Below are 24406 nucleotides of genomic sequence, written 5' to 3'. Positions count from 1 at the left end.
ACACAGTGGGCAGTAACAGGGATGACAGAGTATGTGGGCTCCAGTGGGGGAAAGGGGATATGGGAGGGTGCCAGTGGGAGTGGAGGTATAAAGATGATTAATATTGTATGAGATGTTCTATATGAAATACACAAAAAATCAATTAAAAAAGAATGCTATATTTAAAAAAACAAAAAACATAAATTCTGTCTTTAAAATGCATGGAAATTTACCTGGGAGCCCTTGGCAAACCTATCCAAGGACAGAACTGACTTGTCTTCCTGCACGTCAAACACAATCCTATCATAATGGGAAGCTGATCTACCATAGGTAGGTGCTGATCCCAAATGAGCAGTGTTTTATCTTCTTATTCTAAACTGAATTTAAGACAAGATTGGTTCCAATAAAGAATACTTGAAGATAAGATTGGAACCATTTTCAAGTCAAGCTCTCATATTAACACCAAGTTGGGTTTTTTTTAATCCATGAGTGCTAAATATGACTCAACCTTTCCAAATCTATAACATTTGGGGGATAAAAGATATAATAAATATTTAAAACTGCAGAAATTCCATTTTTGACAGTTTTTATTTTGATAATAAAAGAGTTCATTATAGAAAATAGTTGCAAATATGAAAGAGTGCAAAATTCACCTCTAAACATACCAGCCATAAATAGACAACTTCAAGATGTTGTTATTGTGTTTTAAAGCACGCACACATATATTTAGATAGAGATACAGTATGTCTCTATTATATTTAACATTATAAAAGGGGTAAAATTTTTAAATATTTTTAAATATGGACCCTTATTTTCTCAAATTCTGCAGAATGGCAAACTAAAGAAAAGATTTGCAATATAGAAAAATTTTGTGAGGAACAAGACTTTAGCCTTAATGTACAAACATAAAATAAGCTGTTTGTATGTTGGTTACCCTTCTGGAAATTCCTAAATTTATTTAGAAACACTGTCTTTGAATCAGGTGAAATACTTCTCTCTCCCTAGAGACTTATTTCCATTATTAATTATGCTAGAATTTTATTTTTACATCTAGATAACTCAAAATTATGTTTTAGTCCATCCTGAATTAGTGGAGACTGAATTAATGAGATTTGCTAGTACTTAATGTAGCTTCCTGAAGCATTTGTTTTTCCTGATAATATCACCTTAAGATGAAGGACAAAAGAGTAGCAATTAAATGTGTACCAACAGAGTGTCAGTTCAGAATATATTTTAGGAAATCAATAAGATACCATTAGGACTCTAAATTTTGCTATGAGACCAGGAGATGAGTGAATTGTGTCTCAGCTTGCATAAGCAATTCTAGTCCCTAAGCATATGGCAGTAAGTGTTCTTATAGCCTTTAGGTCTCTGGAAGTGCAGTCTGAGCTCCACCAGCAATGGCATTGCAACAAAATCTCCTAAGAAAAGTTGTAAGGCAAATCCACCCCAAACCAACCGTCTGGAATTTAGTACAGATCAAGCATGAGAATGGTGTTGAGTATAGCATCTTATCCGAACCATTGTAGTGGTATGGGATGCAATTATGGAGGAAACTCACCAGATCATGAGTGGATGTGAAAATAACTGAGGGACTGGGGTAAAAGACTGGGAAGAGAGCATGGATTGGCTATAAATGAAAGAAAGATGTTTTGTAAACAGATGAAAGATGGTTGACTTGCCAGCACCCAAATGAACCCCTCCCTCATTTACATATCTCACATCCTAAAATTGAGGGTAAATACTGTGAGGCAAGGATTTATCTGTTCTACTCGTGTGATGAAGAACACGATCTCATACAGCACAATTTTACTAAGTGAGAAAATGAATGAATAATGAATGAATGAAATTTTTATTGTGGAACCTGTAAGAGGGTACAGGGATAGGATACGTATAAGAAATGGTTAAGAGAACCAGATCTGAGGATTTTGCTGTGGTCAGATATGATGTGAGGCAATTTACAATAATTAAAGGTTTATGCTTATCTTAAGTATCAGACATTGGCTTTGAGAAATAGTTCTGGGTCTGCAGGGAAGGAGATGATTTTCATTAAATATGTGCTATTAATTAAGTTCAATGAAGGTTATTTTGAGCTTTATTTTTGCATTTTAAGCTACTGCAGCATCTTCTACCACTGAGACCCTGAGATTTGGGAGCCAATAATACATGGCAGTGTCTTCTCTGAGGTCAGTGTAGCTTGGTGTCAGAGGACGTGCCCAGGATCCAAGAATGCTGAGAGTTCAAGCGCAGGCAACACTCCTTATTTCTTATAACACCCAAGCAATTTTCTTTCTTCCAGTTCACTGGCTCTGAACAGAAAACTATCCATTAATTAAAAGCCTGCTCCACACATTTCTCTACCTCCTTGCTTCTTCCTCACAAGAAAACGGGGTCCATGTTCTGATGGTTGCATTTCCTCTTTGGCATCTGCCTACTTACAGAGCAGTGCACTGGTCTTCTCTCTGACATGACATAATCTTGGAGTGGAAGCCTAGCCCTCCGCAAGACAGGCTTGTAGCCTTCTAGTACTGTCTGTGGTAAATACACCCACCATTCTGAGAAAAATAATGGTGACCATTATGATGCACAGTAACCACATCCTTCAGAATCTCCTTAGTCCATATGGCAGACAATGTTCAGATTTCCACCCTTCAGTCTGACTGGTTTTGAATGTGTGTGACACTGGTTCCAATGAAACACCATCAAAGAAGGCAGTTGACCACAGGGATTCTAGAGTCCTTTATTCATATACTCTATCAAGGTAAGGGCTCTTGGGCTATGCAGGGGACGGATGAATGAACTGCTGTGTCAGAAGAGATCATCCTCACTCTGAAGTTTGATTCATGAGGACTCCAGAAATTTCAAATGTGTTACATTCTCTGTTAAAGATTGTCGCAGCAAAAGGTGTGAATTAAAGTGTGCAAAGGAAAAGGTGCACAGGGTGAAGTCTAAGAGGAGCCAATTGTACACTTCTCAGTGTCCTCTTCTTGTGGAACTGCATGGGACATTTAATTCACTCAGAAACTGTGTAATAGCATCTGGGAAGTGTTTCTACATAGGGACACACTCTACAGTCTTGGTGTATGTGGTTTCTTACTAGGGATCTGTTACATAGGCATACCTATCAGGGACCAAAGCTCTAGGCATATGAAAATACTCTTAAAAGACATAATATTCCAAGGGTTCCCAGCTTTGCCCTTGCTTTGAAGTAGTAAGCAGTCTAAGCTCAGTTCTTAGCATGTAGTAAGTACTTAAGTAGCTGCTTCGCTACCCAAAGGGAATGAATGGTTTCCATAGCTTGAGTTTGTATTTTTAGGTAGTGATTTGTGGCTCCTGCTCTTCCAAAGTCCTAAGGCCAAGGATCTATGAGAGTCTACTTTCTCTTCTGTAAAAGGAGGATGGCCAGGCCTGTCCTTCTTTCATAGTACTTTGGACAATTAGATATATAGTTCTATGGCTCAGTGTTAGGCACATAAATGATAAAAAGGGCTTTCTTCATGGTTCTCAGTCAAAAGGCAATCAATTCTAGCAAGGCCTACTCCTCACACTACTGACCTATGGCTTTATTTCTCAGGCAATGAACTGGCATTACAACAGACCAAAGGGGCATTTAAAGGAAAGATGGGATCTAGTCAGAATGTGGCTCTAACAACAGTGAAATGCACCATAGTCTAAGCATGAGCATCAGATACATCAGAACTCCCACTTTACGTTCTTTAATATTTTGATTCACTTTACTTCTTCTCAGCTGTCTGAAAGTACATATTCAAGGATTCACAAAGTTTATTTTTTTAATCAGCTTATTAGGGAGTTCCTTGGACAGTGAAGCCATTATATGGCAGCAAATCCCAGTCACTGAGAAGACTTCTTTGCAATGTGACAGATTCAGGTCAGTATCATTAACACACTTCAAAATAGATGTTGCCAGTCTGATGATCACAGAAGATGGTAAATTCCCTCTGCACAGGGGCAATGACGATTTGTCATACTAGATCACTGTGCATATCCATTGGCAGAATGCTGAAGAACTATGAAAAGATGCATCTGTGTACATAGGTTTAGAGCTAAGGATTGGTTTAGGACTCAAAATTTTTCAATAGTTTCTCTGTTGTTGACCTACTCTACAGCCTTAGCTAAGTCTCTTTACAACTCAGGGTCTCCATGAAATTTTGAATGTATTTGAAGTATTTACTAAACACATTCCTTGTGCTAGAGGTTTTTCTACTTTGAGGGATGCAAGGGAGAGTGACTGAAATGAACAACACCCTTTACCTTAAGAGTTACCTTATGGTTTCTCCAACTGCTTATAGCTAATACATATTAGTTTACACCACAATATACAAATGCTAGAAATATTAATTTCATTCTCTTATAATTATATCGAATTCTGATTTTTAATTTTTGTACGTGAGTGCTGTATGTACATGTTCATGTACGTGGCACACGTGTGCACATTAATACTCATGCATGCGAAGTATGTAGGTTGCCACAGGGTTTCTTCTCCTATGACTTTCTCTTATTTTTTTTGAGACTTGATCTTTCACTGCAGCTGGCTAGACAGAGCACTGCAGCAATCAGCCTGTCTCTATCCTTGCTACACTGGGGTCACAAAAGCATGGCACTATTTCCAGCTTTATACTTGGGTGTTAGCAATCAAAACTCAGGTCCTCATGCTTGTGTAAGAGAAACTTTACCAACTAGCCATCTCCTTAGACCCCAGCTGTAACCTTTATGATAAACAAGATTTTTATGACATCCATTAATGAAGTTTCCTTGAACCTCTTCTGAAATATTTCATTAATCTTCAATAGTTATGTTTCCAGGAAAATGGGAGAAAGTGTTGGTCCTTAGTTCTACCACCCACTGCTTTGCAACCATTATCTGTAGATGCTATAGAGAAATCCTATGTGTTAATGGGGTTACTGTTCCTACAGGGATCCATTATAAGGCTCTTAAAAGCCCTCTTCTTTGCCTCAATAACTTCACAAGGTGACCAAGACACTGCCCTCAAGTTACACACCATTTATTCTCCAGTTTACCTTGGCAAGAAGTTGCATTTATCCAGTTGCCCATATGGAAGCAAAATGTAAGTTTCCATCCACTTAGTCAGGAGAAATCCAAGCCACTATGGCCTGTTCAGACAATCAGCCCTGTCCTGATTCAAGTACTTGTTTCACTCTCCTTGCCTGGTATCTCTCTTCACAATGACTGTAAGCTAATATTTTTCCTCATGAGCCATTGCACTAGTTTTCTAGGGTTTGCATAGCAAAATACTGCAAACTAGGTAGTTTAATAACAGTGATACTTTTATGATTTTTGTAGACTAGGAGACAAGGTCAAGGTACTGCACTTCTTTGTTTTCTTCTGGGGCCCTTCTTTCCAGCTTGCAGATGACTATGTGCTAATCTTCCAGATGGATGTTTTATAGGATAACTTCCCTCTGAAACCAAGAAAACTGTTTCAAAGGTATCTGGTCCTTCCCAAAGTTTGAGAAGAGTTCTTAAAGAAAAAATGTTGCAGACTGGGAAGACGCTTCCATGGATAAATTTTTGACACATAAATCCGAGGACCGAAGTTCAGACACCAGAACCCACATAGGCATAGGGGTGCAACCCACCTGAAATTTCAGTGCTTGGGAGGTGGAGGAAGGGGATCCCAAGTGCAAGAAAACTAATGGGATTGGTCAAACTGAGGAACTCCAGATATAGGAATCGATTCTGTCTCAGGAGAAAAAAAGTGGAAAACAATTTAGGACAACACTTGATGTCAAACTCTCGCCTCCATGTACACGTGTACTCCTTCCATACATGAGCCCTCCCATTTGCAAACACATGTACTTGCTTGCATACACCCCCACACACATTCAGAGAGGAGGAATTTCATTTTCATGATAGTACATGTGGATATACAAAAGGAAACATCAAGATAAATAATTACCATTTTTATTTATGATGAGCCTATAATCAGAAAAATAAGACACAGCTAATCCTCCATCAGGATATGCTGCTTCATTAATGATAATAATTAACAATAACAGCTATACTTATCTTGTTTTTAACTATGTACCTGATGTTTTATACGCATAATCTTCTTTAATCCTCTAAACTTAGGAACTCATTGCAAGGGTCAAAACCAGAAATTTGTGCCGATAATACACTTCAGAGGGAGAATGGAGAGAAAATGTTTATTTTGTTCCTACTACGTGTAAGGGATTGTTATGAATATTTTTGCTCTAAAACTTATAAGTGATTATAGGAAGAATGAAAGTGGGTAATAAAATTTTCACATAAGGATGATGAAGCCAGGCCAGAGAGATGAACAAACTCTCCAAGAGTCACATGGTTAGGTCTTGGTATAGATTAGGATTCACCATCAAGGAAAGTAGAACAAAGAGATTGTCCTCTTGGCTATTATTCTAAGACGTCATGAGAGGAAAGGTGGATATCAAGTTATCACCAAGCTGGCCTGAGTTGGAAACAAGACAAATCATCTCAGGGGAGGTCGTTGTTCGACACATAGTAAGTACAGAGCACAGATGTTTACAAAGCAATGGAATCTACTTGGTGCTGGGGAACGAAGAAAATGGAAGTGATATTAATTTAACCCAATCTAACAACATTAGCGGCAGCCACAGTAGCAGAAAGAAAGAGGTGACAGGGAAAGTCCTATGACTGACAGTTACCAACAAGCAAGTAAAAAGAAAAGGTATAGAAATAGCCATGAAATGACATCTAGTTAAACAGCAGGATTCTAGGGTGGGGATACAGCTCAGAAGTAGAATCTGCATGTAGCCATGTGTAAGATGGTGGTTCCACCCTTAGAACTACAAACCAAAGCAAATCAGGAGCAACAACAAAACTTCTAGGTATGCATCAGAGAAGCAATAGAAATATAACCAAAAACATCGCAAAGCCCTCTTCTTCAGGAGCAAGAGAACTTGACCAAAACAAAACCAAGAACTTGAAAGACTAGAACAGGGATCCAAGTACTTGATATAAGAATAGGGTATGTTGTAGTTTGAATAAGAAATGTTTCCCATATGCCTGTGTGTTTGAATGGTTGGGCCCTGGCTGGTGGCACTGTTTGAAAGATTGTGAAAGTTTTAGGAGATGGAGCCTTACTGGAGGAAGTTGGCCACTGAAGATGGGCTTTAAAATTGGCCTCAGCTTTCACAGTACTATGCAAGCTGCTGAGAGGAGTTGGGGGAGGAAGAGATATATGATCAAAATACACTGCATGACATTATCAAAGAATTAATAAAATATTATATTAAAACATGACAGAACATTTATTGTCCCATCTTCTGTCTTCTCCACTTTCCGCTTTTTGAAGGAAGAAATAGTGTGACCAACTCTCTCATGCTCCCACCCACCACAACTTCCCCATCACCATGGACTGTAACCCCTTGAACTGTAAGCCAAAACAAACCCTTTGCCCATTATCTTGCTTCTTATCCTGTGTTTGGTTACAGTAACAAGGGAAGGGACTAATACGAAGGGTATAACAAGAATGACTGGATGCTGAGGATATCTGATCATAGGTTGTCATACTTGAGATTCTTCAATGACCTCCGGTTGCTGGAAGGATAACATTAAGAATCCTCATGTGAGTTGGAAGATGCTATATCCCATGGCTACACACTAATCTTACCTTCTGCTACCACTATTCTGAATCTCTACCCTTTCTATAACACTTTATTATCTCACGCAGAACTAGACCACAGTATGACATGTTGCCTCTGCAAGTTACAATGAACATGTCTTCATTCAATGTGACTTATGATTCATGATTCAGAAACTGTGGTGCTTTCTGTGAGGTCCTACCAAAAGTATGTAGTATAGGAGCCAAAGTTGTATACCCCAATAACATATTTCCTCATCTTCGCATATATCACACTTAAAGAATATTGCTTGAATTCCTCTCTAGCATGCTAGCTTTAAAGAAATATCTGTTGGATGAATGAATAAATCAAGCTGAACTTCGACGCCTTTGATCTCTCCTGAGGACAATATTTTTTCCATATCTTTCTTTGAGATTGAACCTATAGGTGGTAATCAAGTACCTGAAGCTGTAAAAGAGTTGCCCACATGAACTGAGAACTGGATATGTCCTGCTGGCCTCAATTGCCACATCAAAATTCAACTCACCAAGTCATTCGCTTGGCAATTCTCTTAGGACATCACGTTTCTGCAGTATTTGCAGGGAATAAAAACCAGATCTATTTTTCTACTAATTTAGATTGGATAGTTTTTTTTTTCTTTTCCCATTTCCTGATTCAACTTTACCCCTCAGAGGACTCTCCTTCCAGGTGTTTCCAATTTGCAGGTGTCCTCTGTGCTGGAGGTGGAGATTTAAGTGAAAGTTCAGTCCTTTGCAGGACTGTAGTAGAGGAGCACTGAGCTTGCTCTGCTGTTCCTGGCTGGGTTGCTTAGCAACATCTCTGCTTGCCTAGAAATGGGGTGAGGCTGTACTAAGTTTATCAGGAGAGAGGATACTAAGAACAGTCTCTCAGAGCTCTTTCTTTTGCAAATCCATTATCCTGTTTCTAGATTCTATCTGTATTAGTATTTTTAATGCCTCTTCTAACTGACGCCTTCCCCTATTTGGGGCTTGAAATGTCTATGGCGTATTTACTTTGTACCAGGGAACCCTATTCAGGCTTTAACTGCACTAGCTCCTATAAGACATAGGATAGAAATGTAGACATAGAAACCTCTCAGGATGACCTGGGGAAGCAGGGAGCATTATTCTCCCCAAGCGACAGAAAAAGAAACTACAGTGGGTACAAGTCAACCAACTTCAAGGATCACACTTTTTACAAAGGACTTCACCAAAAATTGAACACTTCAGGTCTCAGAGGCTGTGTTTCTAGCCACTCCCAACTGCATGTAAACCTTATCACTTAGTAATTATACTAAATAAAGTACAAAGCTCAACCAGACATGTTTTGGTTGCACTTGTGTCTTTACACGTATGATAAGAATAATAATAACTTTCCTAGGGATTCTTAAGGATTAAGTAAGATGCATACTAAATGCCTTGGACATTTTACAGGCCCAAGAAAGATTATATGCTTTCTTTTCCTCTTCTATCAATGTGTGCTGAATTCCATTTCCTGAGACCTGGCTGATAATGACGTTACAAATTTAGAGGGTGAAATTTTAAAAATATTTTGTTATTTTTATTTTGTGTGTAGAAGTGTACTGCCTGCGTGTATGCTAAGTGCACCCATCCACCGGTGTTGTGCAATGCCCGTGGAGGTCAGAAGAGGGCATTGGATCCCTTGGAACTGGAGTTACAGATGGTTGTTAGGGGTCACGTGGGTGCTGGAATTCAAACCCGGGTCCTCTGCAAGACAGCCAGTGCTCCCAATCACCGAATCATTGCTCCAGCCCCAGCCCCAGAAATTTTTTAATTTTGTTAAATATTTATTTGTTTGCCTGTGCATTCATGTGCATGACACATGTGAAGATGAAAGAAAATTTGTGGAAACTGCTCTTCTACTATGTGGGTCCCAGGAATTGAACTTAGGTCAGCAGACATGGCAACAGATGTCTTTACCCACTGAGCCATCCTTCTAAGGGTGGAAATTATATTCCTCTTTTGAGTCATAATTTTTTAGGGGCTGGAGAGATGGTTCATCAGTTAAAAGCATTAACTGTTTCTGCCAAGGACCTGAGTTCAGTCCCTAGAACCCATATTAGACTTCTCACTGCAACTCCAGCTCTAGGAGATCTGATGCCTCTGGCGTCTTAGGGAAACCTGTGCTCATTTGCATATACCTGCACGTAGACACATAAATATACACATAATTTAAAATAATAAAAATGAATTTTAAGTAGAGTCATAATTTGCAGAAGTAACATTTTTTGTAAACATCTTGAAACACTCATCATAATTAACACCATTATTCTATCTATCAATGAAGTCTCAATGCTCCTGGAAGAGAATGAATTTAATTTTTATGTTATGATCAAGGATGATTGAGAACCAGAAGACACTGAGAACCAGGAGATACAAATTATATGAGGAAATAGGGTGACGGAAGGGTGCTGAAGAATTACTATGCCATCACAGAGCACATCTGTAGATCTCACTCTCCCCCTGTGTCATTATAAAAGATTCTGTCATTATAAAGATGCCCTCTGGATATGTGGGATATCATTAGATGGGTCTGGAGTGAGTTTCCAGGAATCATGGACAAGGCTGATTCTGGATCGATGCATTATATTGAAATGAGGGAATCTGTCCAGCTGATCAAAGACTTCTTGTACCATGGTTTTATATAACAGATGACCGTTTTCACTTCATGACCTCCGTTACCCACACCGCTTCTTGTAACTTGCCGTTGCATTCCTTCAGTATTGTTCTATCTCTGGGAAGAGCAACAGACAAACCAATTGTACTGTGCCAAAGACACAGCAGCCCTACTTGGAGCCAGTAATCTTCCTTGAACCACTGGAGGAGTAGGAACTACATCTAGGCTTGGAGCCAGAGAGTGTTCTTCCAGATGGACCATCTACCCTAGACACCTACCCTGCTCTTCCCCTGTTGAAACTACAGGATTCAGGTACCAATATATTTGACACTATGCTTGATTCTGTCTCGGGGGGGGCGGGGCTTTAATGGTCCTGTTCTGAACAAGTAATTCATACGACTATTAGGGTTGAAGCAATTCCTATGGATAGCATTGTTAAGGGTGTTTATTTGAACTTATTGACACAACAGTGCCTTTTACAGTAAAGAACCCTCCTTTTAGATACTGACAAATCATAATTCCAATATTAGTTGCATAGCCAAAGCCAGATTTCCTTACTAAGACAAAATTTCTTCATGTGTAATATAGAATGATAATTAAGCTCACCTTCTTAGATTGATGTGAACTTAAATAGCATGGTATGGTTTGTATGCTGATGTCTCCATGCTGGAACCCAGTATCCAATGTGATAGTATTTAAAGGTAGGGACTTTGGTAATTTATTGTGAGGGTTCCATCACAATGAATGTGATTAATGGTCTTGGCTTCAAGGATTCTTCTTTTCTTCTCTACTATGAAACCACACACAAAACGATAACTTTTATCTCTTGACTTCAGTTACCATACCATTGCCCACAATCTACCATTTCACTCCCTCAACATTGCTCTTTCTCACAGGCAAGGACATAGTGTTTTCCCAAAGGTACATAGCCCAACCTGGTGTCAATAGGTTTCCTTGAGCAGCTGGAGAATTAACTACATGTGGGTTCTGAGCCTATTTACAAGGAAGAGTCCCTTACCACATAAGACACCAAATCTGACAATACCTTATCTTGGGCTTTGCAGCCTGTATAACTATGAAAAGTATATTTCTATTGTTTATAGTTAGACTAAATGAATTAAGGCAGGCATAATTTCTATGAAATTCTTGCTGTAGTGCTTAGCTAAAAATGAGCTCAATCAAGTTTAGTTGTTGATAATTGCTGTTTCCTCAATAGTATTTTATGTCACTTATTTAATAAACAGGAGTCTTACATGCCAGGCATTCTTCTTAGGCTCTTTAAAATCACTTAATTCCTATATAAACAAGATTAGGAAACATATATTAAGAATCTGTCTTCTGGGCTGGAGAGATGGCTCAGCGATTAAGAGCACTGAATGCTCTTGCAGAGGACCCGAGTTCGAGTCCTAGAACCCATATGGTGGCTAAGAACTGTCCCGTCCTTAACTCCAGTTCCAGGGAAATCCAAAGCCCTCTTCTGACCTCCTCAGTGTTGCACGACATGGGTGCACTCACATACATGCAGGCAGTACACTCATACACATAAAATAAATAAATAATAATAATAAAATAATCTCTTCTATTTTTCCTTAGCCAACAGTGGCTCACACATTTAATCTGAGCGTTCAGGAGGCAGAGGCAAGTGGATCTCTGTGAGATCAAGGCCACTCCGGTCTTTATAGCAAGTTCAGTCCTGGGGCTCTAGGAAGACCCTGTCTCACACACAAAAAAAGCCAACACAAAAGAGAATATCCTTCTTATAGAAGCAGATATTGAATCTCAGAGAGATTAAATGTCCCACTTGAGTTGTACAGCTTATAAATAGCAAAACTCTAAGCTTGCTTCCCATCTCTAAGTCAGGACACCTAGCCATAGTAATGTATCATCTGTTATGTTCTCATATTAAGAACATTGTTGAATATAGTGGCAAAATCACTAACCATGAAATCAAAAAATACAAATTCTATTTTGGTTCCTTAAGTGCCAGGTGGTCCAGGAAAATGCAGTGCCTGAGTAAAATTTTTAAGCTCAGAACCCTTTGATGAACTAACAAAACATCAGGTGGCATTATTATTAGTTGATAATTATGTATTATAGGAAAATACCATATAATTAACCAACCTTTGGCAGTGTTTATAATCATCTAATTTATAAGAGCATTGCAATTTCCTTACTTATTGAGATGTGTGGCAAAGTGGGGCCAATCTTTCAGCCCTAGCCAAAACTATAAGGAATGGTTGGACAGGAAAGGCACAAACATCTTTCATAAAAGCAACAGTAAAACTTAGTTCTGCAGATTTGTAATCCCTCCCTTCAAGCCGTTATCTGAAATTTTTGTGAATGGGGTTTTCTTTCAGTCTCCATACAGCAGTGTTACCAACACTGTAATGCCTTAGCTACAGCAGAGACCCTTTGTTCAGTGAGGGAAGGAGAGCTTGGATATGCCCCAATCAAGGGATTTTGACTATGAAGATCATGTTCTCAACTCAGGGAGGAGCTCAACTTGGTATTCATGACATCCATTTGCTTCTACCAATGGATTTAATGGAAATTCCTTTTTCTCACCTTTAATAATAGCCCCTGAAACCTTCTTGTTCACCCTGTTCCAGGTTTGGAGACTCAGACTCTACCTGCTGCTGCTGATCTAATGGATAATCAAAGCCTCATCTTTTCCCCAAGTTTGCTACCTTTCGGTGTAATAATTTCTTCTTTCAGTTAGTACTTACAAAGAACAGATACATGTGATAAATTTAGCTCTAGACTATGTTGAGATTCCTTAAAGTAACCACACTGTCATTCCCATCAACAGGACCATGTTTCAATAAGTACTGCTGGAGGACACGATGAAGTGATAGGAACTACATGAGCTTCATATGTAGACCTAAAACAAAATATGCTTGAGAAAGTGAAAAGGAAAATAATCTCATGATGTAAATTTGACCAGAGATACTAACCCAAATGTTTTCTACTTTCTCAGAATGTTCAAGAGAGATTGTTAAAGAGGATCTGTGAAACACTATTGAAAAGTGTATGTAAGGGAGCATTTTTATTCAGAAAAGTCCAAAGGTTTTATATCACCCCCAAACATATGTACCTCCCCAAATTATGTAAAAGTAAACAGCTTTGTAATTCCTCCAATATTTACTATGTAGTAAGTTTATGTCACAAGGCTGCTTCCTTGTCATAGATTCATACCTGCCCTACTCTGTTCCTACAAACTTTATGATCTGTGAGTTTATTGAGAAGAGCAGATGGTTGCAAGCCAAGATCATGTAGCATAGCTTTGATTTAGTATGTTGAAAAACCAGGTGCTGGAAAGTAAAGAATGACTGTACTTGAAACTGTAGCCTCTGATGGTGGTTTGAAAGAAGTAACATTGAGACAGGACAATTCACACAAGCAACATCTGCCTTCTAGGAGTTCCAGATTGGCTGCTGATACTTACATAGGTGGAAAGGAGAAATGACTTCTACTCATTCTGAGATCATTATCACCACCCAAGGGTGTGTCTGATTCTCAATTGAACTATATTCTTTTGTATAAGATTTTGATGATGATGATGGTGATGATGATGATGATGGGAATAGAGATGAGAGAGAAAGTATAGAGACCACGTGTCCATGACATTGGTAACTCATTAGCTGAAATACCATGAGGCAGATTCTTGGCCTATTTAGATGATTAGCTTGGTTGACCTTTCACTTTGCAATAACAAAAAGGGTGATAAGGTCATAGTGTTGAAAGCTGATGAAACAAATTTATGCATATTTCCTTATCTCTGAAATTTGAAGGTTGAAAGATTCTTAAATGTCTATTTAGCACTAAGAATTTTTGAATTTATGTGTTTAGTCCTGCCAATTTGTCTGATAAAGTGATCAATTTTAATCTTAATGTATATACATATATAGTAATATTATATTCCTTTGAAGTCTATTTTGATCATCACTAACAGTCTAATATTAGCTTTCTTTTACTGATATTTTTAGAGTATATCTTTATTGATCCTTTTATTTTCAAGTTTGCCTTAAGTTTAATTTTTAATTAATGACTTGGAATTTTAAAAACTTTTTAAATTATTTACTTATTTTTATTGTATCTGTATAAGTAATATGCTTGTATTTGTGTAAATGCACCTGTGTCATGCAGTGAACACAGAGGAGAGAAGAGGGTGTCAGATCCTCTGGAACTGGAGTTATGGATGGTTGTTAGCCTCCATGTGCTGAGATTCAATCGGACCCAGGTCCTCTGAAAGAGCAGTCCGTGATCTTAACAGCTGAGCCATTTCTAGAACCTCCAAAAGCCTCTCAAAAAAGTTCTTAAGCCTGGGTCTGAACCCAGAGGATACCCATTTGCCCAGATGTCTCACAGAACTGTGTTGATGGGTCTTTGCTGTCCCCTGCACCTGTGCAGATGGAGCTGTCTGTGTCCCCACCTTGTGCTGAGAGAACTGACTCTGGATCCCTGTTTTGTCCACTGTGTCTCTCAATCAGGTCACACCCATAATTTATTCAAAATGGTTTCTCCAGTTTAGGCTCTACTTAATCCTCATAGATGATCTGGTCTTTCAGTCCCTAGTTCACATTCATCCAAGGGCAAGCGTATTTCCCAACTTTCATTGTTTCCAGTGGATGAGTGTGCTGCTTGCAGCTCTTTGATATGTTAATTCTCAGGCATACACACATTCATTCATTAACTTCTTGGGTGGAATACTAAAGTGAAGTTGCCTAGGAGATGCCTTATCATCAGACCCAAGAGCACATGGTTTTGCAGGGGTTAATTAAAAGCCATTAGTTCAGATGATGTTTTCACAGTTTAGGGTGTTTCTTCATGTGAAATTTCCTGGCATGAAATTCACACCATGTGGGCAGTCCAAGGTAGGGTAGACTTTTAGGAGGTTAGCTTGAACTCCTGTGCAAGACACATCTAGTTGTACAATCTCTGTGATGCAAATAAGGACCATGAAACTGCTGCAACTCTTTGATGTCAGGTTATCTTATTCCCTGACTAATGTGGATTCCTGGGCCAAGACTTTGAAAATTGCCTGATAGGGTCTTTGCTTCATTTGGAGTTGATTTTTGTGAAGGGAGATAGATATGGGTCTAAGGAGGATGGGGGAAATTTCATGGGGGTCCCACCTAAAGATGAAAAGCTACAGGCAATCAATGGATGCTGACAATCGGTTTTCTCCAGGGACTAGCTTCCTCAGAAGTGATCTAATTCCCAGTGGGGTGAGGAACTCAAATTGAAGGTCCTAATCATGTTGTGGTAAAGAAGGGGCAGCATACTGCAGAGGAAGACTGCCAGTAACCTGTAAAGTGCTGTGCAATAAAAGGGAACATCAATTAGGACGTGAGGGAAGTGCTTGGAAGTTAGAGATGGAGAAGAGGTTGAAGAAGAGCCAAGGGTAATCAGTCTGAAATCCATTCTTTAAGTTACAATGATTATGGATAGTTGGTTTTCTTCTCCTGTACAGTCAAAATTCTCACATTCCTAGACCGGATCTTCCATTTAACATTACTATCATGGCCGGGCTCTAAATGCCTTTCAAAAGACACAGTTATACCTTTGTGTTTGCATTCATGTTTCTCTGGTCATCTTGTTCTTTTAAACTTGTCCAACCTTTGATGACTGCTCAACATTCAAAACGAAACCATTCCTTTCCTTTTATAGAGCCTTTATCAAACCTGAAACAGGGTTAAGACTTCCTCAAGGTGTGGGAACTTCTTGTTCTTTTAAACTTGTCCAACCTTTGATGACTGCTCAACATTCAAAACAAAACCATTCCTTTCCTTTTATAAAGCCTTTATCAAACCTGAAACAGGGTTAAGACTTCCTCAAGGTGTGGGAACTTCAAGGTGTGGGAACAAGGTTAAGATTTCCTCTTCTATGTCTGACTTTACAGTAGCACTCATTTTGATGTTCTGTAATTATTTTAAAAAAACATTCATTAATATGTCTGTATTTTTTATGTGTATGAGTGTATTGCCTGCATGTATGTGAATGCACCCATGTTGTGCAATGCAGAGGAGGTCAGCAGAGGGTTTCGGATTCCCCTGGAACTGGAGTTAAGGATGGTTCGTAGCTGCCATGTGGATGCTGAACCATCTCTCCAGCCCCTACGTCTATCTTTTTAATTACTTTGTGAGTGTCATAAATACATGGGCCATTTCCCTTACAACTATTTATACTGCTGATTTGCTCCATCTAGAAGATACTTAAAAATGTTTGATGATTCACTGAACTTCTGATAAACCTAGTGCTCTGGGGATAAGCTGCAGTGTGGTCGTTGGCATGAAGAATTTCTAAACTGAGAGAACACTGAACTTCCTCAGTTGTTGAGGTCTGAAAATGCACACAATGCATGTTGTAGGAGTCACAAAACATATGCCACTTAAAGTTAGCATATGCTATTTTAGAAAAAAAGTCTCCTCCCTTATCTATACTTAAACAAACTAGGTAATTCTTCACCTTTTATGCACTAAAGCCCTCCCTTTTCACTTTAAAGCACATCAGGGATGAAGATATATGGTGCTAGATGCTAGAGTTACCCAGGATATAGTGAAACAGTATCATAAGGAACAAATGCTTTCAGAAGAACTGGAGCCAGTGGGGATAATGGGCAAATATGAAGGGCTATTCTCATCATTATACAGGCTGTGTAACCAAGCTGAAATGGGAGTTACTTATTCCTTTTGTTGAAAAAAGAATGTGAGGGAAATGGAAACCGAAACTAACCGGTTTCCTATAAACGCAGAAATGAGTATCCAGATGGTGGAGAAACACCTTTTGCAACCACCACCTTCCAGAAAGACAAATGATGAGTTTTGAGAAGCTGAAAAGCAATGTCTGCTTATGTCTTCTGCGGAAATGCTTTGAGATGTGCTTTCTTTCTTGAATCTCTCATTCTGCTGTAAATCTGCATCCCTCACAAGGATTCTCACCCTTCATAGATCTAAAGATGTGGCATTGTTTATATTTGTGCATGTGGGTGGGGTATGTGTGCATGTGTTCATGTGTATTATGAGTTAATAAAATAGTGATTTCTTTTAGATACTTGGGGAAGATGTTATAGACCAATGTAATTCTAAAACTTACATCATTATCATCATGATCATCATCTTCATGTTTGGTCATTGGTTTTTTTCAAAGTAAAACTTTATCTCTAATATGGAAACCATTTCAGGAAATATGACACTATACTATATTTCTTTTTGGAGGAAGTAGATGGTAAAATTTTCTTCACACAGACATAACAACTATCAAACACAATCTTCAACAGAAGAATCCTTCACCTTTTGGCAAAGTTGTAGGAGCAGAAAACACAAAAGTGGCCAAAGTGCTTAGGAAGAATGTATATTGTCAAGGGAATCAGAAGGCTAGATGCAAATCCTTATTGAGGCAGTTACTGCGGGTGTATTCATGAGCATGCCACTCACCTTTGAGCTTATTCCTAAACCAAGGAGTCTGAGGAGCTAATAGCTATGACTACTTATTGTTCTATGATTATGTGACCATATTTTCTCCCAGCCCCACCTGTTATTGGCCAGCTTCCATTAGCTTTAGTTTATTGAGAAGGAAAGAAGCCACATGGGTAATATTGCAGTGCCGCTACGTCTCCCCACCCCTGTCTGAGAAACAAAAGAGCCACAAAGAATTAAGCATAAAGAGGGAAGAAATCTTAACCGAAGAAATATCTTCTTTATCTACGTCCATTTCCTCCCACAAGGAAAAATGGCAGTGTCAGTGGTACATTACAATCTCTCTCTCTTATTAGTCTTTAATCTTAGCACCTGCACAGCAGAGATCTTTACAATTCATTGCATATGCTCTCCCCTTTCCCCCCTCCTCACAGCACCTGAGGCCTAAGAAGCCACCAGCTCAAAGCTCCACAAAAGGCTGAGACCCTTCCTCAAGACATAGTGTAGAAGTAACAGACATGCCCCACGGTTTTATACAGTTGCTAGAACACTTAAGTTTCCAACAAATGAAGATTTTCCTCCTTTCCTTTGAATACTAATTACATTTTACAAATTTTTTGTTTCGTTTGTTTTGCTTTGTTTTGTTCTGTTGTGTTTTTACAACAAAAGGGGAAGTCCATGGCGAAGGGTCCCGGGTTAGCAGAGTTTGGCTGTCATCTGGTCCGACTGTTTGAGGATTTCGGTGTTGTAGAGGTCCAAGGCGTGGTTCACCCTGATGATCTCACTGTTGGTCAGCTTCAGGCGATGCTTCAGCATACAGGAGAACAAGTCCAGCTGGGGTTTCCCCGGGGCTACAGGAGGGGCCAGGCGGTTGATTCGGTCCCGAATATCCAGCAAGAGGAGCATCACCGATGAAGAAGAGTAGAATTGGCCTCCTTGGGTGTAAGACTGATTGACCTGCTGCACCGCACTACGAAGGAGGTCAGCGTTGAATCTCAGGCTGTACCCGAACACCTGCACATCGGAGATCTTGATGTAGAACTGCCTCTTTGAGGGATCTGACAGGTCCACAGGGCCCTGGCCAGTATCATTACGTAGGGTAGGTAGCCGAGTCCGACTACGTAGGTAGATGTGGACAGTCTCGAAGAAAGTTTTCCACCGATTGCCCAGCAAGAGAGTCCAGTTGTAGCACTGGCTGTTTTGGAGCCGGATCTTCTCCCAACGCGGGTAGCCAAATTCCCCAAAGGGCATGTTCCAGCCCTCCGAATGGCTCCCGCTGAAGGGATTCACATAGACGAAGAACATAGGGTCCAGGCTGCTGTTGCGCATCTGGCAGATGCGCATAGACATGCCGATCACCATGTGGATGAAGTCCATGCGGTTCTTGTTGCTCTTGAGAGTGAGGGACATGCGCTTGCGCCACCGGGGGTCAAAAAAGGTATCAAGGCGGATCTCATTGCTGATGAAGGTAGTGTGGACATAGAGGCGCGAGTCCATCTTCTGTAACAAGTACTTCAGTTCCAAGTCCTGGAAGTCCAGGTCGGTCTCAAAGCTGATGAACTGCTCACTCCTCTCAGAGTCCACGTTCTGTGGTTCACAGCGGCCTCTGTACAGCTTGTAGCCCTTGTTGCATGAGCCACAGAGAGAAATGTTGGCCAGGCTGCACATAGCACAGCTGTTATTCCCTCCTATGATGCACGGAATGGGGCGCTGGCACAGGGTGGTGCTGCCGTGGCAAACACAACTCCTCTGGCTCTCCAGGAAGGTTCCCCAGAACCCATTCTCATTGCAGTAAAGAAGTGACTGGACCCTGGCAAGCCACTGCTGGATTGTCCTGGGGGAAAGAGGAGAAATTGAGAATGTTAGCCACTCTTGGTGGGGTTGTGAGTGCTCCATGACCCTGACCATGCAAGTTGGAGCAACTCAAATAATAAAAAGATGAATTATGGAGATGACTCAGTTGATAAAAAAGATAAAATGATTGTTATATAAGCATAAAAATGCAAATTCCATCCTCAGCATCCATTGTGGCAGCATAGTCTTGTGACCTCAGTGCTGGAAGGGCAAAGAGAGAAAGATCCCTGAACTTGCCTGTCTTAATTGGACAGCCCCAAGTTGCAATGAGAGACTCCATCTCAGAAAGCAATGTGGATGACTGTTGAACAATACCCAGGACTGACTTCTGCCTTCCACATACTCATTCATGTGCTTATACTATACATGCACCTTTCCACATACTTGTACCCTATGCACACATAAACACGCTCACACACACAAGCACAAAAGAAAAATGTTGGGCAAATCAGTTACAATAGGAAATACAATTAATGTAAATTTTAAGAACTCCATTGTACTCCTTTGTGATGTCACAAAACAGCTGACTCACACTGTCCTTTATGCTTCTAATGTTTGCTGTGTTCATCTTTAAGGAAAAGGGTGTGAAGTAAATGTTGGGGATCCATCCATCTTTATTCATTCCATTATGCAATAGATGCAAAGAAATTAGCTTAGGAAATAAAAGCATCTAAGCACAAATACCCCTTCTGGATGACAAAAATGTCTGAGAAATCATTCATGGGAAAGATCTAAGGATTGTTATTTTTTTAAATCTACATCAGCAGATTTAATGTTCTCCACACATTTCCCTGATGAAGTGATGCCATGTCAAACCACTTTAAGAAAAACAAGCCATTACACTGAAGGACACTTGGGTACAAACACCTGAATGAATAGGACTCAGCATGTATGGCAGAGTGCATAGGGTTCAGTGGGCGAATAGGCAGGGATGGGAACGGGGGTTCTGGATTTGAGTGGGAAATGTTTTATGAAATTTAAAAAGCTCAATAATAAATTAATAAAGAAAAAGAGAAAAAGTAAAAAAAAAAAGAAAAACAAGCCAGTTTGCACCCTTTTTAGAAATCATATAGTGCTTCCATATTGATGATCTTACATGATTCTCACAGAGGATTCTCAAACATGAAAAAAAAAAGTACATCTCCCTTTTTTCCAGAGCTCCACATTCTCAATTCTGTGGTAGTATTTCTCTTGCAACCTGTGTCTCTAAATTTCCTCCCCATTGCATCTCCACAATGTAAATGATGCCAGTGTCTACATTCAGATTCCAACCACTAAAGCAATTCAGTGGAGACAGATCTGTAAGCAGATAAGAAGCAGCAGCAGAATCGGTAAAAATACGTAAGGCCATCAGCCTGGAGGCCTCTCGTCTTTCCTCATTTCTGTGCACACCCCCGCTTGGCTGTTTTCCCATGCTACAGATAGTCCCATATATGTGTCTAACACTTTGTACCCTGAAGAGGGCATATCATTCCCAGTTCTCACTGGAGCCTAACACCATCACCCTGACAATGAATTGAGATTCAAGGTTAGTCTGAGATATAATCTTGACTCTTCTGTATATGAGAATAAGTGAGATGGGACTGTTTCCTTCACCTTCCCAATCACACCTACTGCACAGGACTGCTGTAAGGATTACATGAATTTTTATGTGAAGCCTAACTCCAAACTTAGCTGGCATTAAGGGTTCGACAGAGCTCAGCTCATGTTATCCATGCAAAGGGATTGCAGGTCTATTTTATAGACATAGCCACAGAAGCTCAGAGGCAGGAGGATAGACTCAAATTCATATGACTAGTGAGCAGTGAAGTCTCCTGACCTGCTGACATTATCTATCAAGCCAGAGTCAAGAAAACCTGTCTTGGGGCTGCATGTGCTGTGGTGATGTTGATGGTGATGATGGTGCTGGTAGTTCATGAGACTGGAAACAGAAGCCCATTTGCACAGTACTCCCTGTGGTGGGAAGCATTAGCAACCCATCTGTTCTGCCATTTCTACTGATGACTCACAATCACCAAGCCATAAACACCGGAGTCAGCAGGGAGGCAGTGCAGCCTAAGGTTGAAGAGCATGGATGCTGCTAGCTCAAGTAGAGCTGAATTCAGGAAGGAAAAATAAAGTCTCTTCTGGAACCAGGAACAAGCCATTCCACCTCTGGAGTCCTCAGTATCTTCTTCTAAAATTAGTATAACAAAGCTCATCTCATGTGTCTGGCATGAGGATTCCTGAGATAACATATTCAAAGTGCTGAGAAAATTCTGGCATACAGCACTTATGAAAAAGGTAATAATAAAAAGAACTCATATCCCAGAATAAGCTCTTCCTTTGAAGGTATTGAGACATTCTCTGGGACGTCTCTATCACTCTGGGGTCTGAGAGAAACCATTTTGCTATATCCATTTGAAAATGGATACTGTTGAAATGACTGCCTGGCTCACTTGGCTTTAAATGAGTTGCTTATCAGCTGAGAGAAAAATAGTGGAGTAATTAGCTTCAACCTGTTAAATCCACAGAAGCATCCCCCACCTGCCAATAAAACCTCCCTCACAACACCCAAGGCGTTCTGCTGTAACTGCCTCCTTGTGAGTTACCCCTCTGACCTACAAGTTTGGCAGGAGGGGCCTTCCTTCCCCTACACCTAGCATGCAGCTTAGCTAGCTCTATGTTTGCTGAACGAATGTTTGCAGAATGAATGAAAAAAGAATATTAATATTTTCTTCTTAGATTTTATTAACGAAAAAAGAAAAAAGAAAGAAAGAAAAACAAACTTCTCCCACTCGCCTCAGGACCACAGTATTGGTTTTCCCAATACCGTCCTCCCACACAGCCCCAAGGCTCTGCTTCGTGAGACCAATCCTATTACAGGCTGGAGAACAGCAGCAGGTCCAGGCTTCAGGAAACCCGGCAGGAATGATAAAGAGCCTTGTGGCTCCACCTCTCAAACATTGACTGAATATTGAGGTATGAGTCATCTGATATTTTGTGAGCTGCAGGGGCCCTCCATGCGGCTCAGAATGCGTGGTTACATCTGACAAGAGCATCATTTCAAAATACCTCTTTCAAAAGGCCCACACTTGCCCCTGTCACTCCCTCTCCAAGTAACAGGACAGTACCCCATTTAGAGCTCCTCTGTTCCCATCTGCGAGGCATTCTATAACCCCGTAGAGCGCCCCCTTTCTCGTGTCTCATCTTTGGGACCCTTTGTCGGGCCCACAGCCCCCACTCCTTGAATCAATGCTTCATTGTGGCTGAACTCTCAGAATCCTCAGTGGGGGAAATAAAAGGATGAAAGTTCCTGGTGATACTGCAACAAGCAAGGAGGCTTGTGGGAAATTAGGATTCCAGCCTTGTCAGGCAGGAGGGATTGGGGACAGAGGCCCTCTGAGATGCATTAGCAGGCTGCGTGGCACCTGCGACTCCTGAGCTCCAAATAATCGTGAGGTTGTGGGTTTTATCAAAGGAGGCATTAATGATACAGCAAGAGGACCCAGAGGGGAGGTGGTGTGAAGGAGGGGGTGTAAGCAGCGTAAGGCCTAGGAAACAGAAAGAGGAAACAGAGGGGAAAGGTGGGGAATGGGGAAGGATGACAGAAGGGAGAAAGGAACATCCTGTTGGAAATGATGGGCCCAAGATGGGGGAGATAGCAGAAAGATTACTCAGAGCCACTAGATGGTGCTTCTAAGCAGAAGGGTTTCATAGGAGCCACTGGACAGAATGTTATGGTGTATAATCAGTTGGGGCAAGATAAAAGCAGAGGTGTTCAGCTGAAGTCCATTATAAGTATCTACAGATTCAAGGAATGTGGACATTGGATGGGCCGTGGGGTGGGGCACGAACTTCTCCTTTTCTACAAAGGCAGGAGGATCAGAGAGGGAGAAGTGCCATCAGTGACTTCTGATTCCCCAGGTCAGTGAACATCCTTTGTTTTTAAATATTTCATTTTGAGAAGAATAAAAACTGAAAAATAAGCTCATTCCCTTTTGTGTTTGTGTTTTCCTTCTTAAATACAAGGCACTTCTGGTGTGAAATCAGCCTCAATCGGAATGATCTCTACCCACTCTGTCTCCTTCCAGGGATCTGAGTAGTAAAGATTCCAATGGGAGTGGTACCCTAAACCAGCAGAGGGATTCTGTGCCTTAGAACTATTGGGCACCCAGTGTGTAGCATGCTGATGCTGAGGGCTCTTCATCGGTACTGTCACCCTGAGTGGCACATATCATCGTCAGAGTGTGACAGAAGATAGTGAGAACCTGAGAGCTGAGGAAGCTTATCTGACATCAGAAAGTTACTTCCCATTCAGTGCCAACCTCTCTACCTCTGGCATGGAGCACAGAGTGAAATCACAACAATTAGGCAAACAGGAAGGGGGAAGCAAGTCATAAGAAGAGAAAGAAATTGAAAAAATGTAAAAATATAGAAAATTTGAACATGTTAAAAACCTATTATCACATTTCTTGCTTCCTCTGGACCTGCCAGGGTCCCTCTCCTCCATTCACAGATAATTGGGGCTCTTTGACGAGTGTGCAGGGAGAAGCTAGGAACCAGGGTTAGGAGGGACTGTGATCTATAAATACCATTTTCCCAGGCTAGTCAATGACAGCCTCTTCAACCTTGACGACAGGGAAACGGCTTAATAGGCCAGCTCCTGATGGGAGGGTCTTGCAATGCTCACACAGCCCCACTGTTGTGCAGTCAGTGTGAGGCAACATTGGAACCATGTTTTAAAATGTCTTTCTTAATCCGTAGGGAACCATCCACAGCAACTTCTATTTGCAGTCAAATCAGTATCTTTCTGTTCGATGAGATTTCGATTTATTTTGATGGAACCTGAGAGGAAGGAAGGGAGTAAGGGAGAAGGAAGGAGAGGATGAAGGAAGGGAGAGAGGGAGGGAGAGAG

The 24406-nt window shown here is 40.5% G+C and overlaps 1 protein-coding gene and 1 long non-coding RNA gene across 3 annotated transcripts in view; one reads left to right on the top strand and one right to left on the bottom strand.

The window, feature by feature from the left end:
- The first annotated feature begins 15471 nt into the window (after positions 1 to 15471).
- On the top strand, positions 15472 to 18372 carry LOC115070455. Its single transcript, XR_003849606.1, has 2 exons — positions 15472 to 15948; positions 16077 to 18372. It is a non-coding gene; the product is annotated as an uncharacterized LOC115070455 (long non-coding RNA).
- Brinp1 (BMP/retinoic acid inducible neural specific 1) overlaps positions 17392 to 24406 on the bottom strand; it is a 185342-nt gene continuing 178327 nt past the window's right edge. Inside the window, exon 7 of one of the 2 annotated variants that reach the window (XM_029563717.1) lies at positions 17392 to 19489. In XM_029563717.1, the coding sequence (XP_029419577.1) occupies positions 18352 to 19489 (1138 nt within the window). In that variant the 3' untranslated portion in view covers positions 17392 to 18351. The remainder of the gene's footprint in view (positions 19490 to 24406) is intronic. The other variant, XM_008833478.2, reaches the window with a different exon arrangement.

Source organism: Nannospalax galili, unplaced genomic scaffold (genome assembly GCF_000622305.1).
Source record: "Nannospalax galili isolate Female #2095 unplaced genomic scaffold, S.galili_v1.0 scaffold34, whole genome shotgun sequence".
NCBI classification, from domain to species: domain Eukaryota; kingdom Metazoa; phylum Chordata; class Mammalia; order Rodentia; family Spalacidae; genus Nannospalax; species Nannospalax galili.
This window is presented reverse-complemented; position numbering and strand designations above follow the sequence as displayed.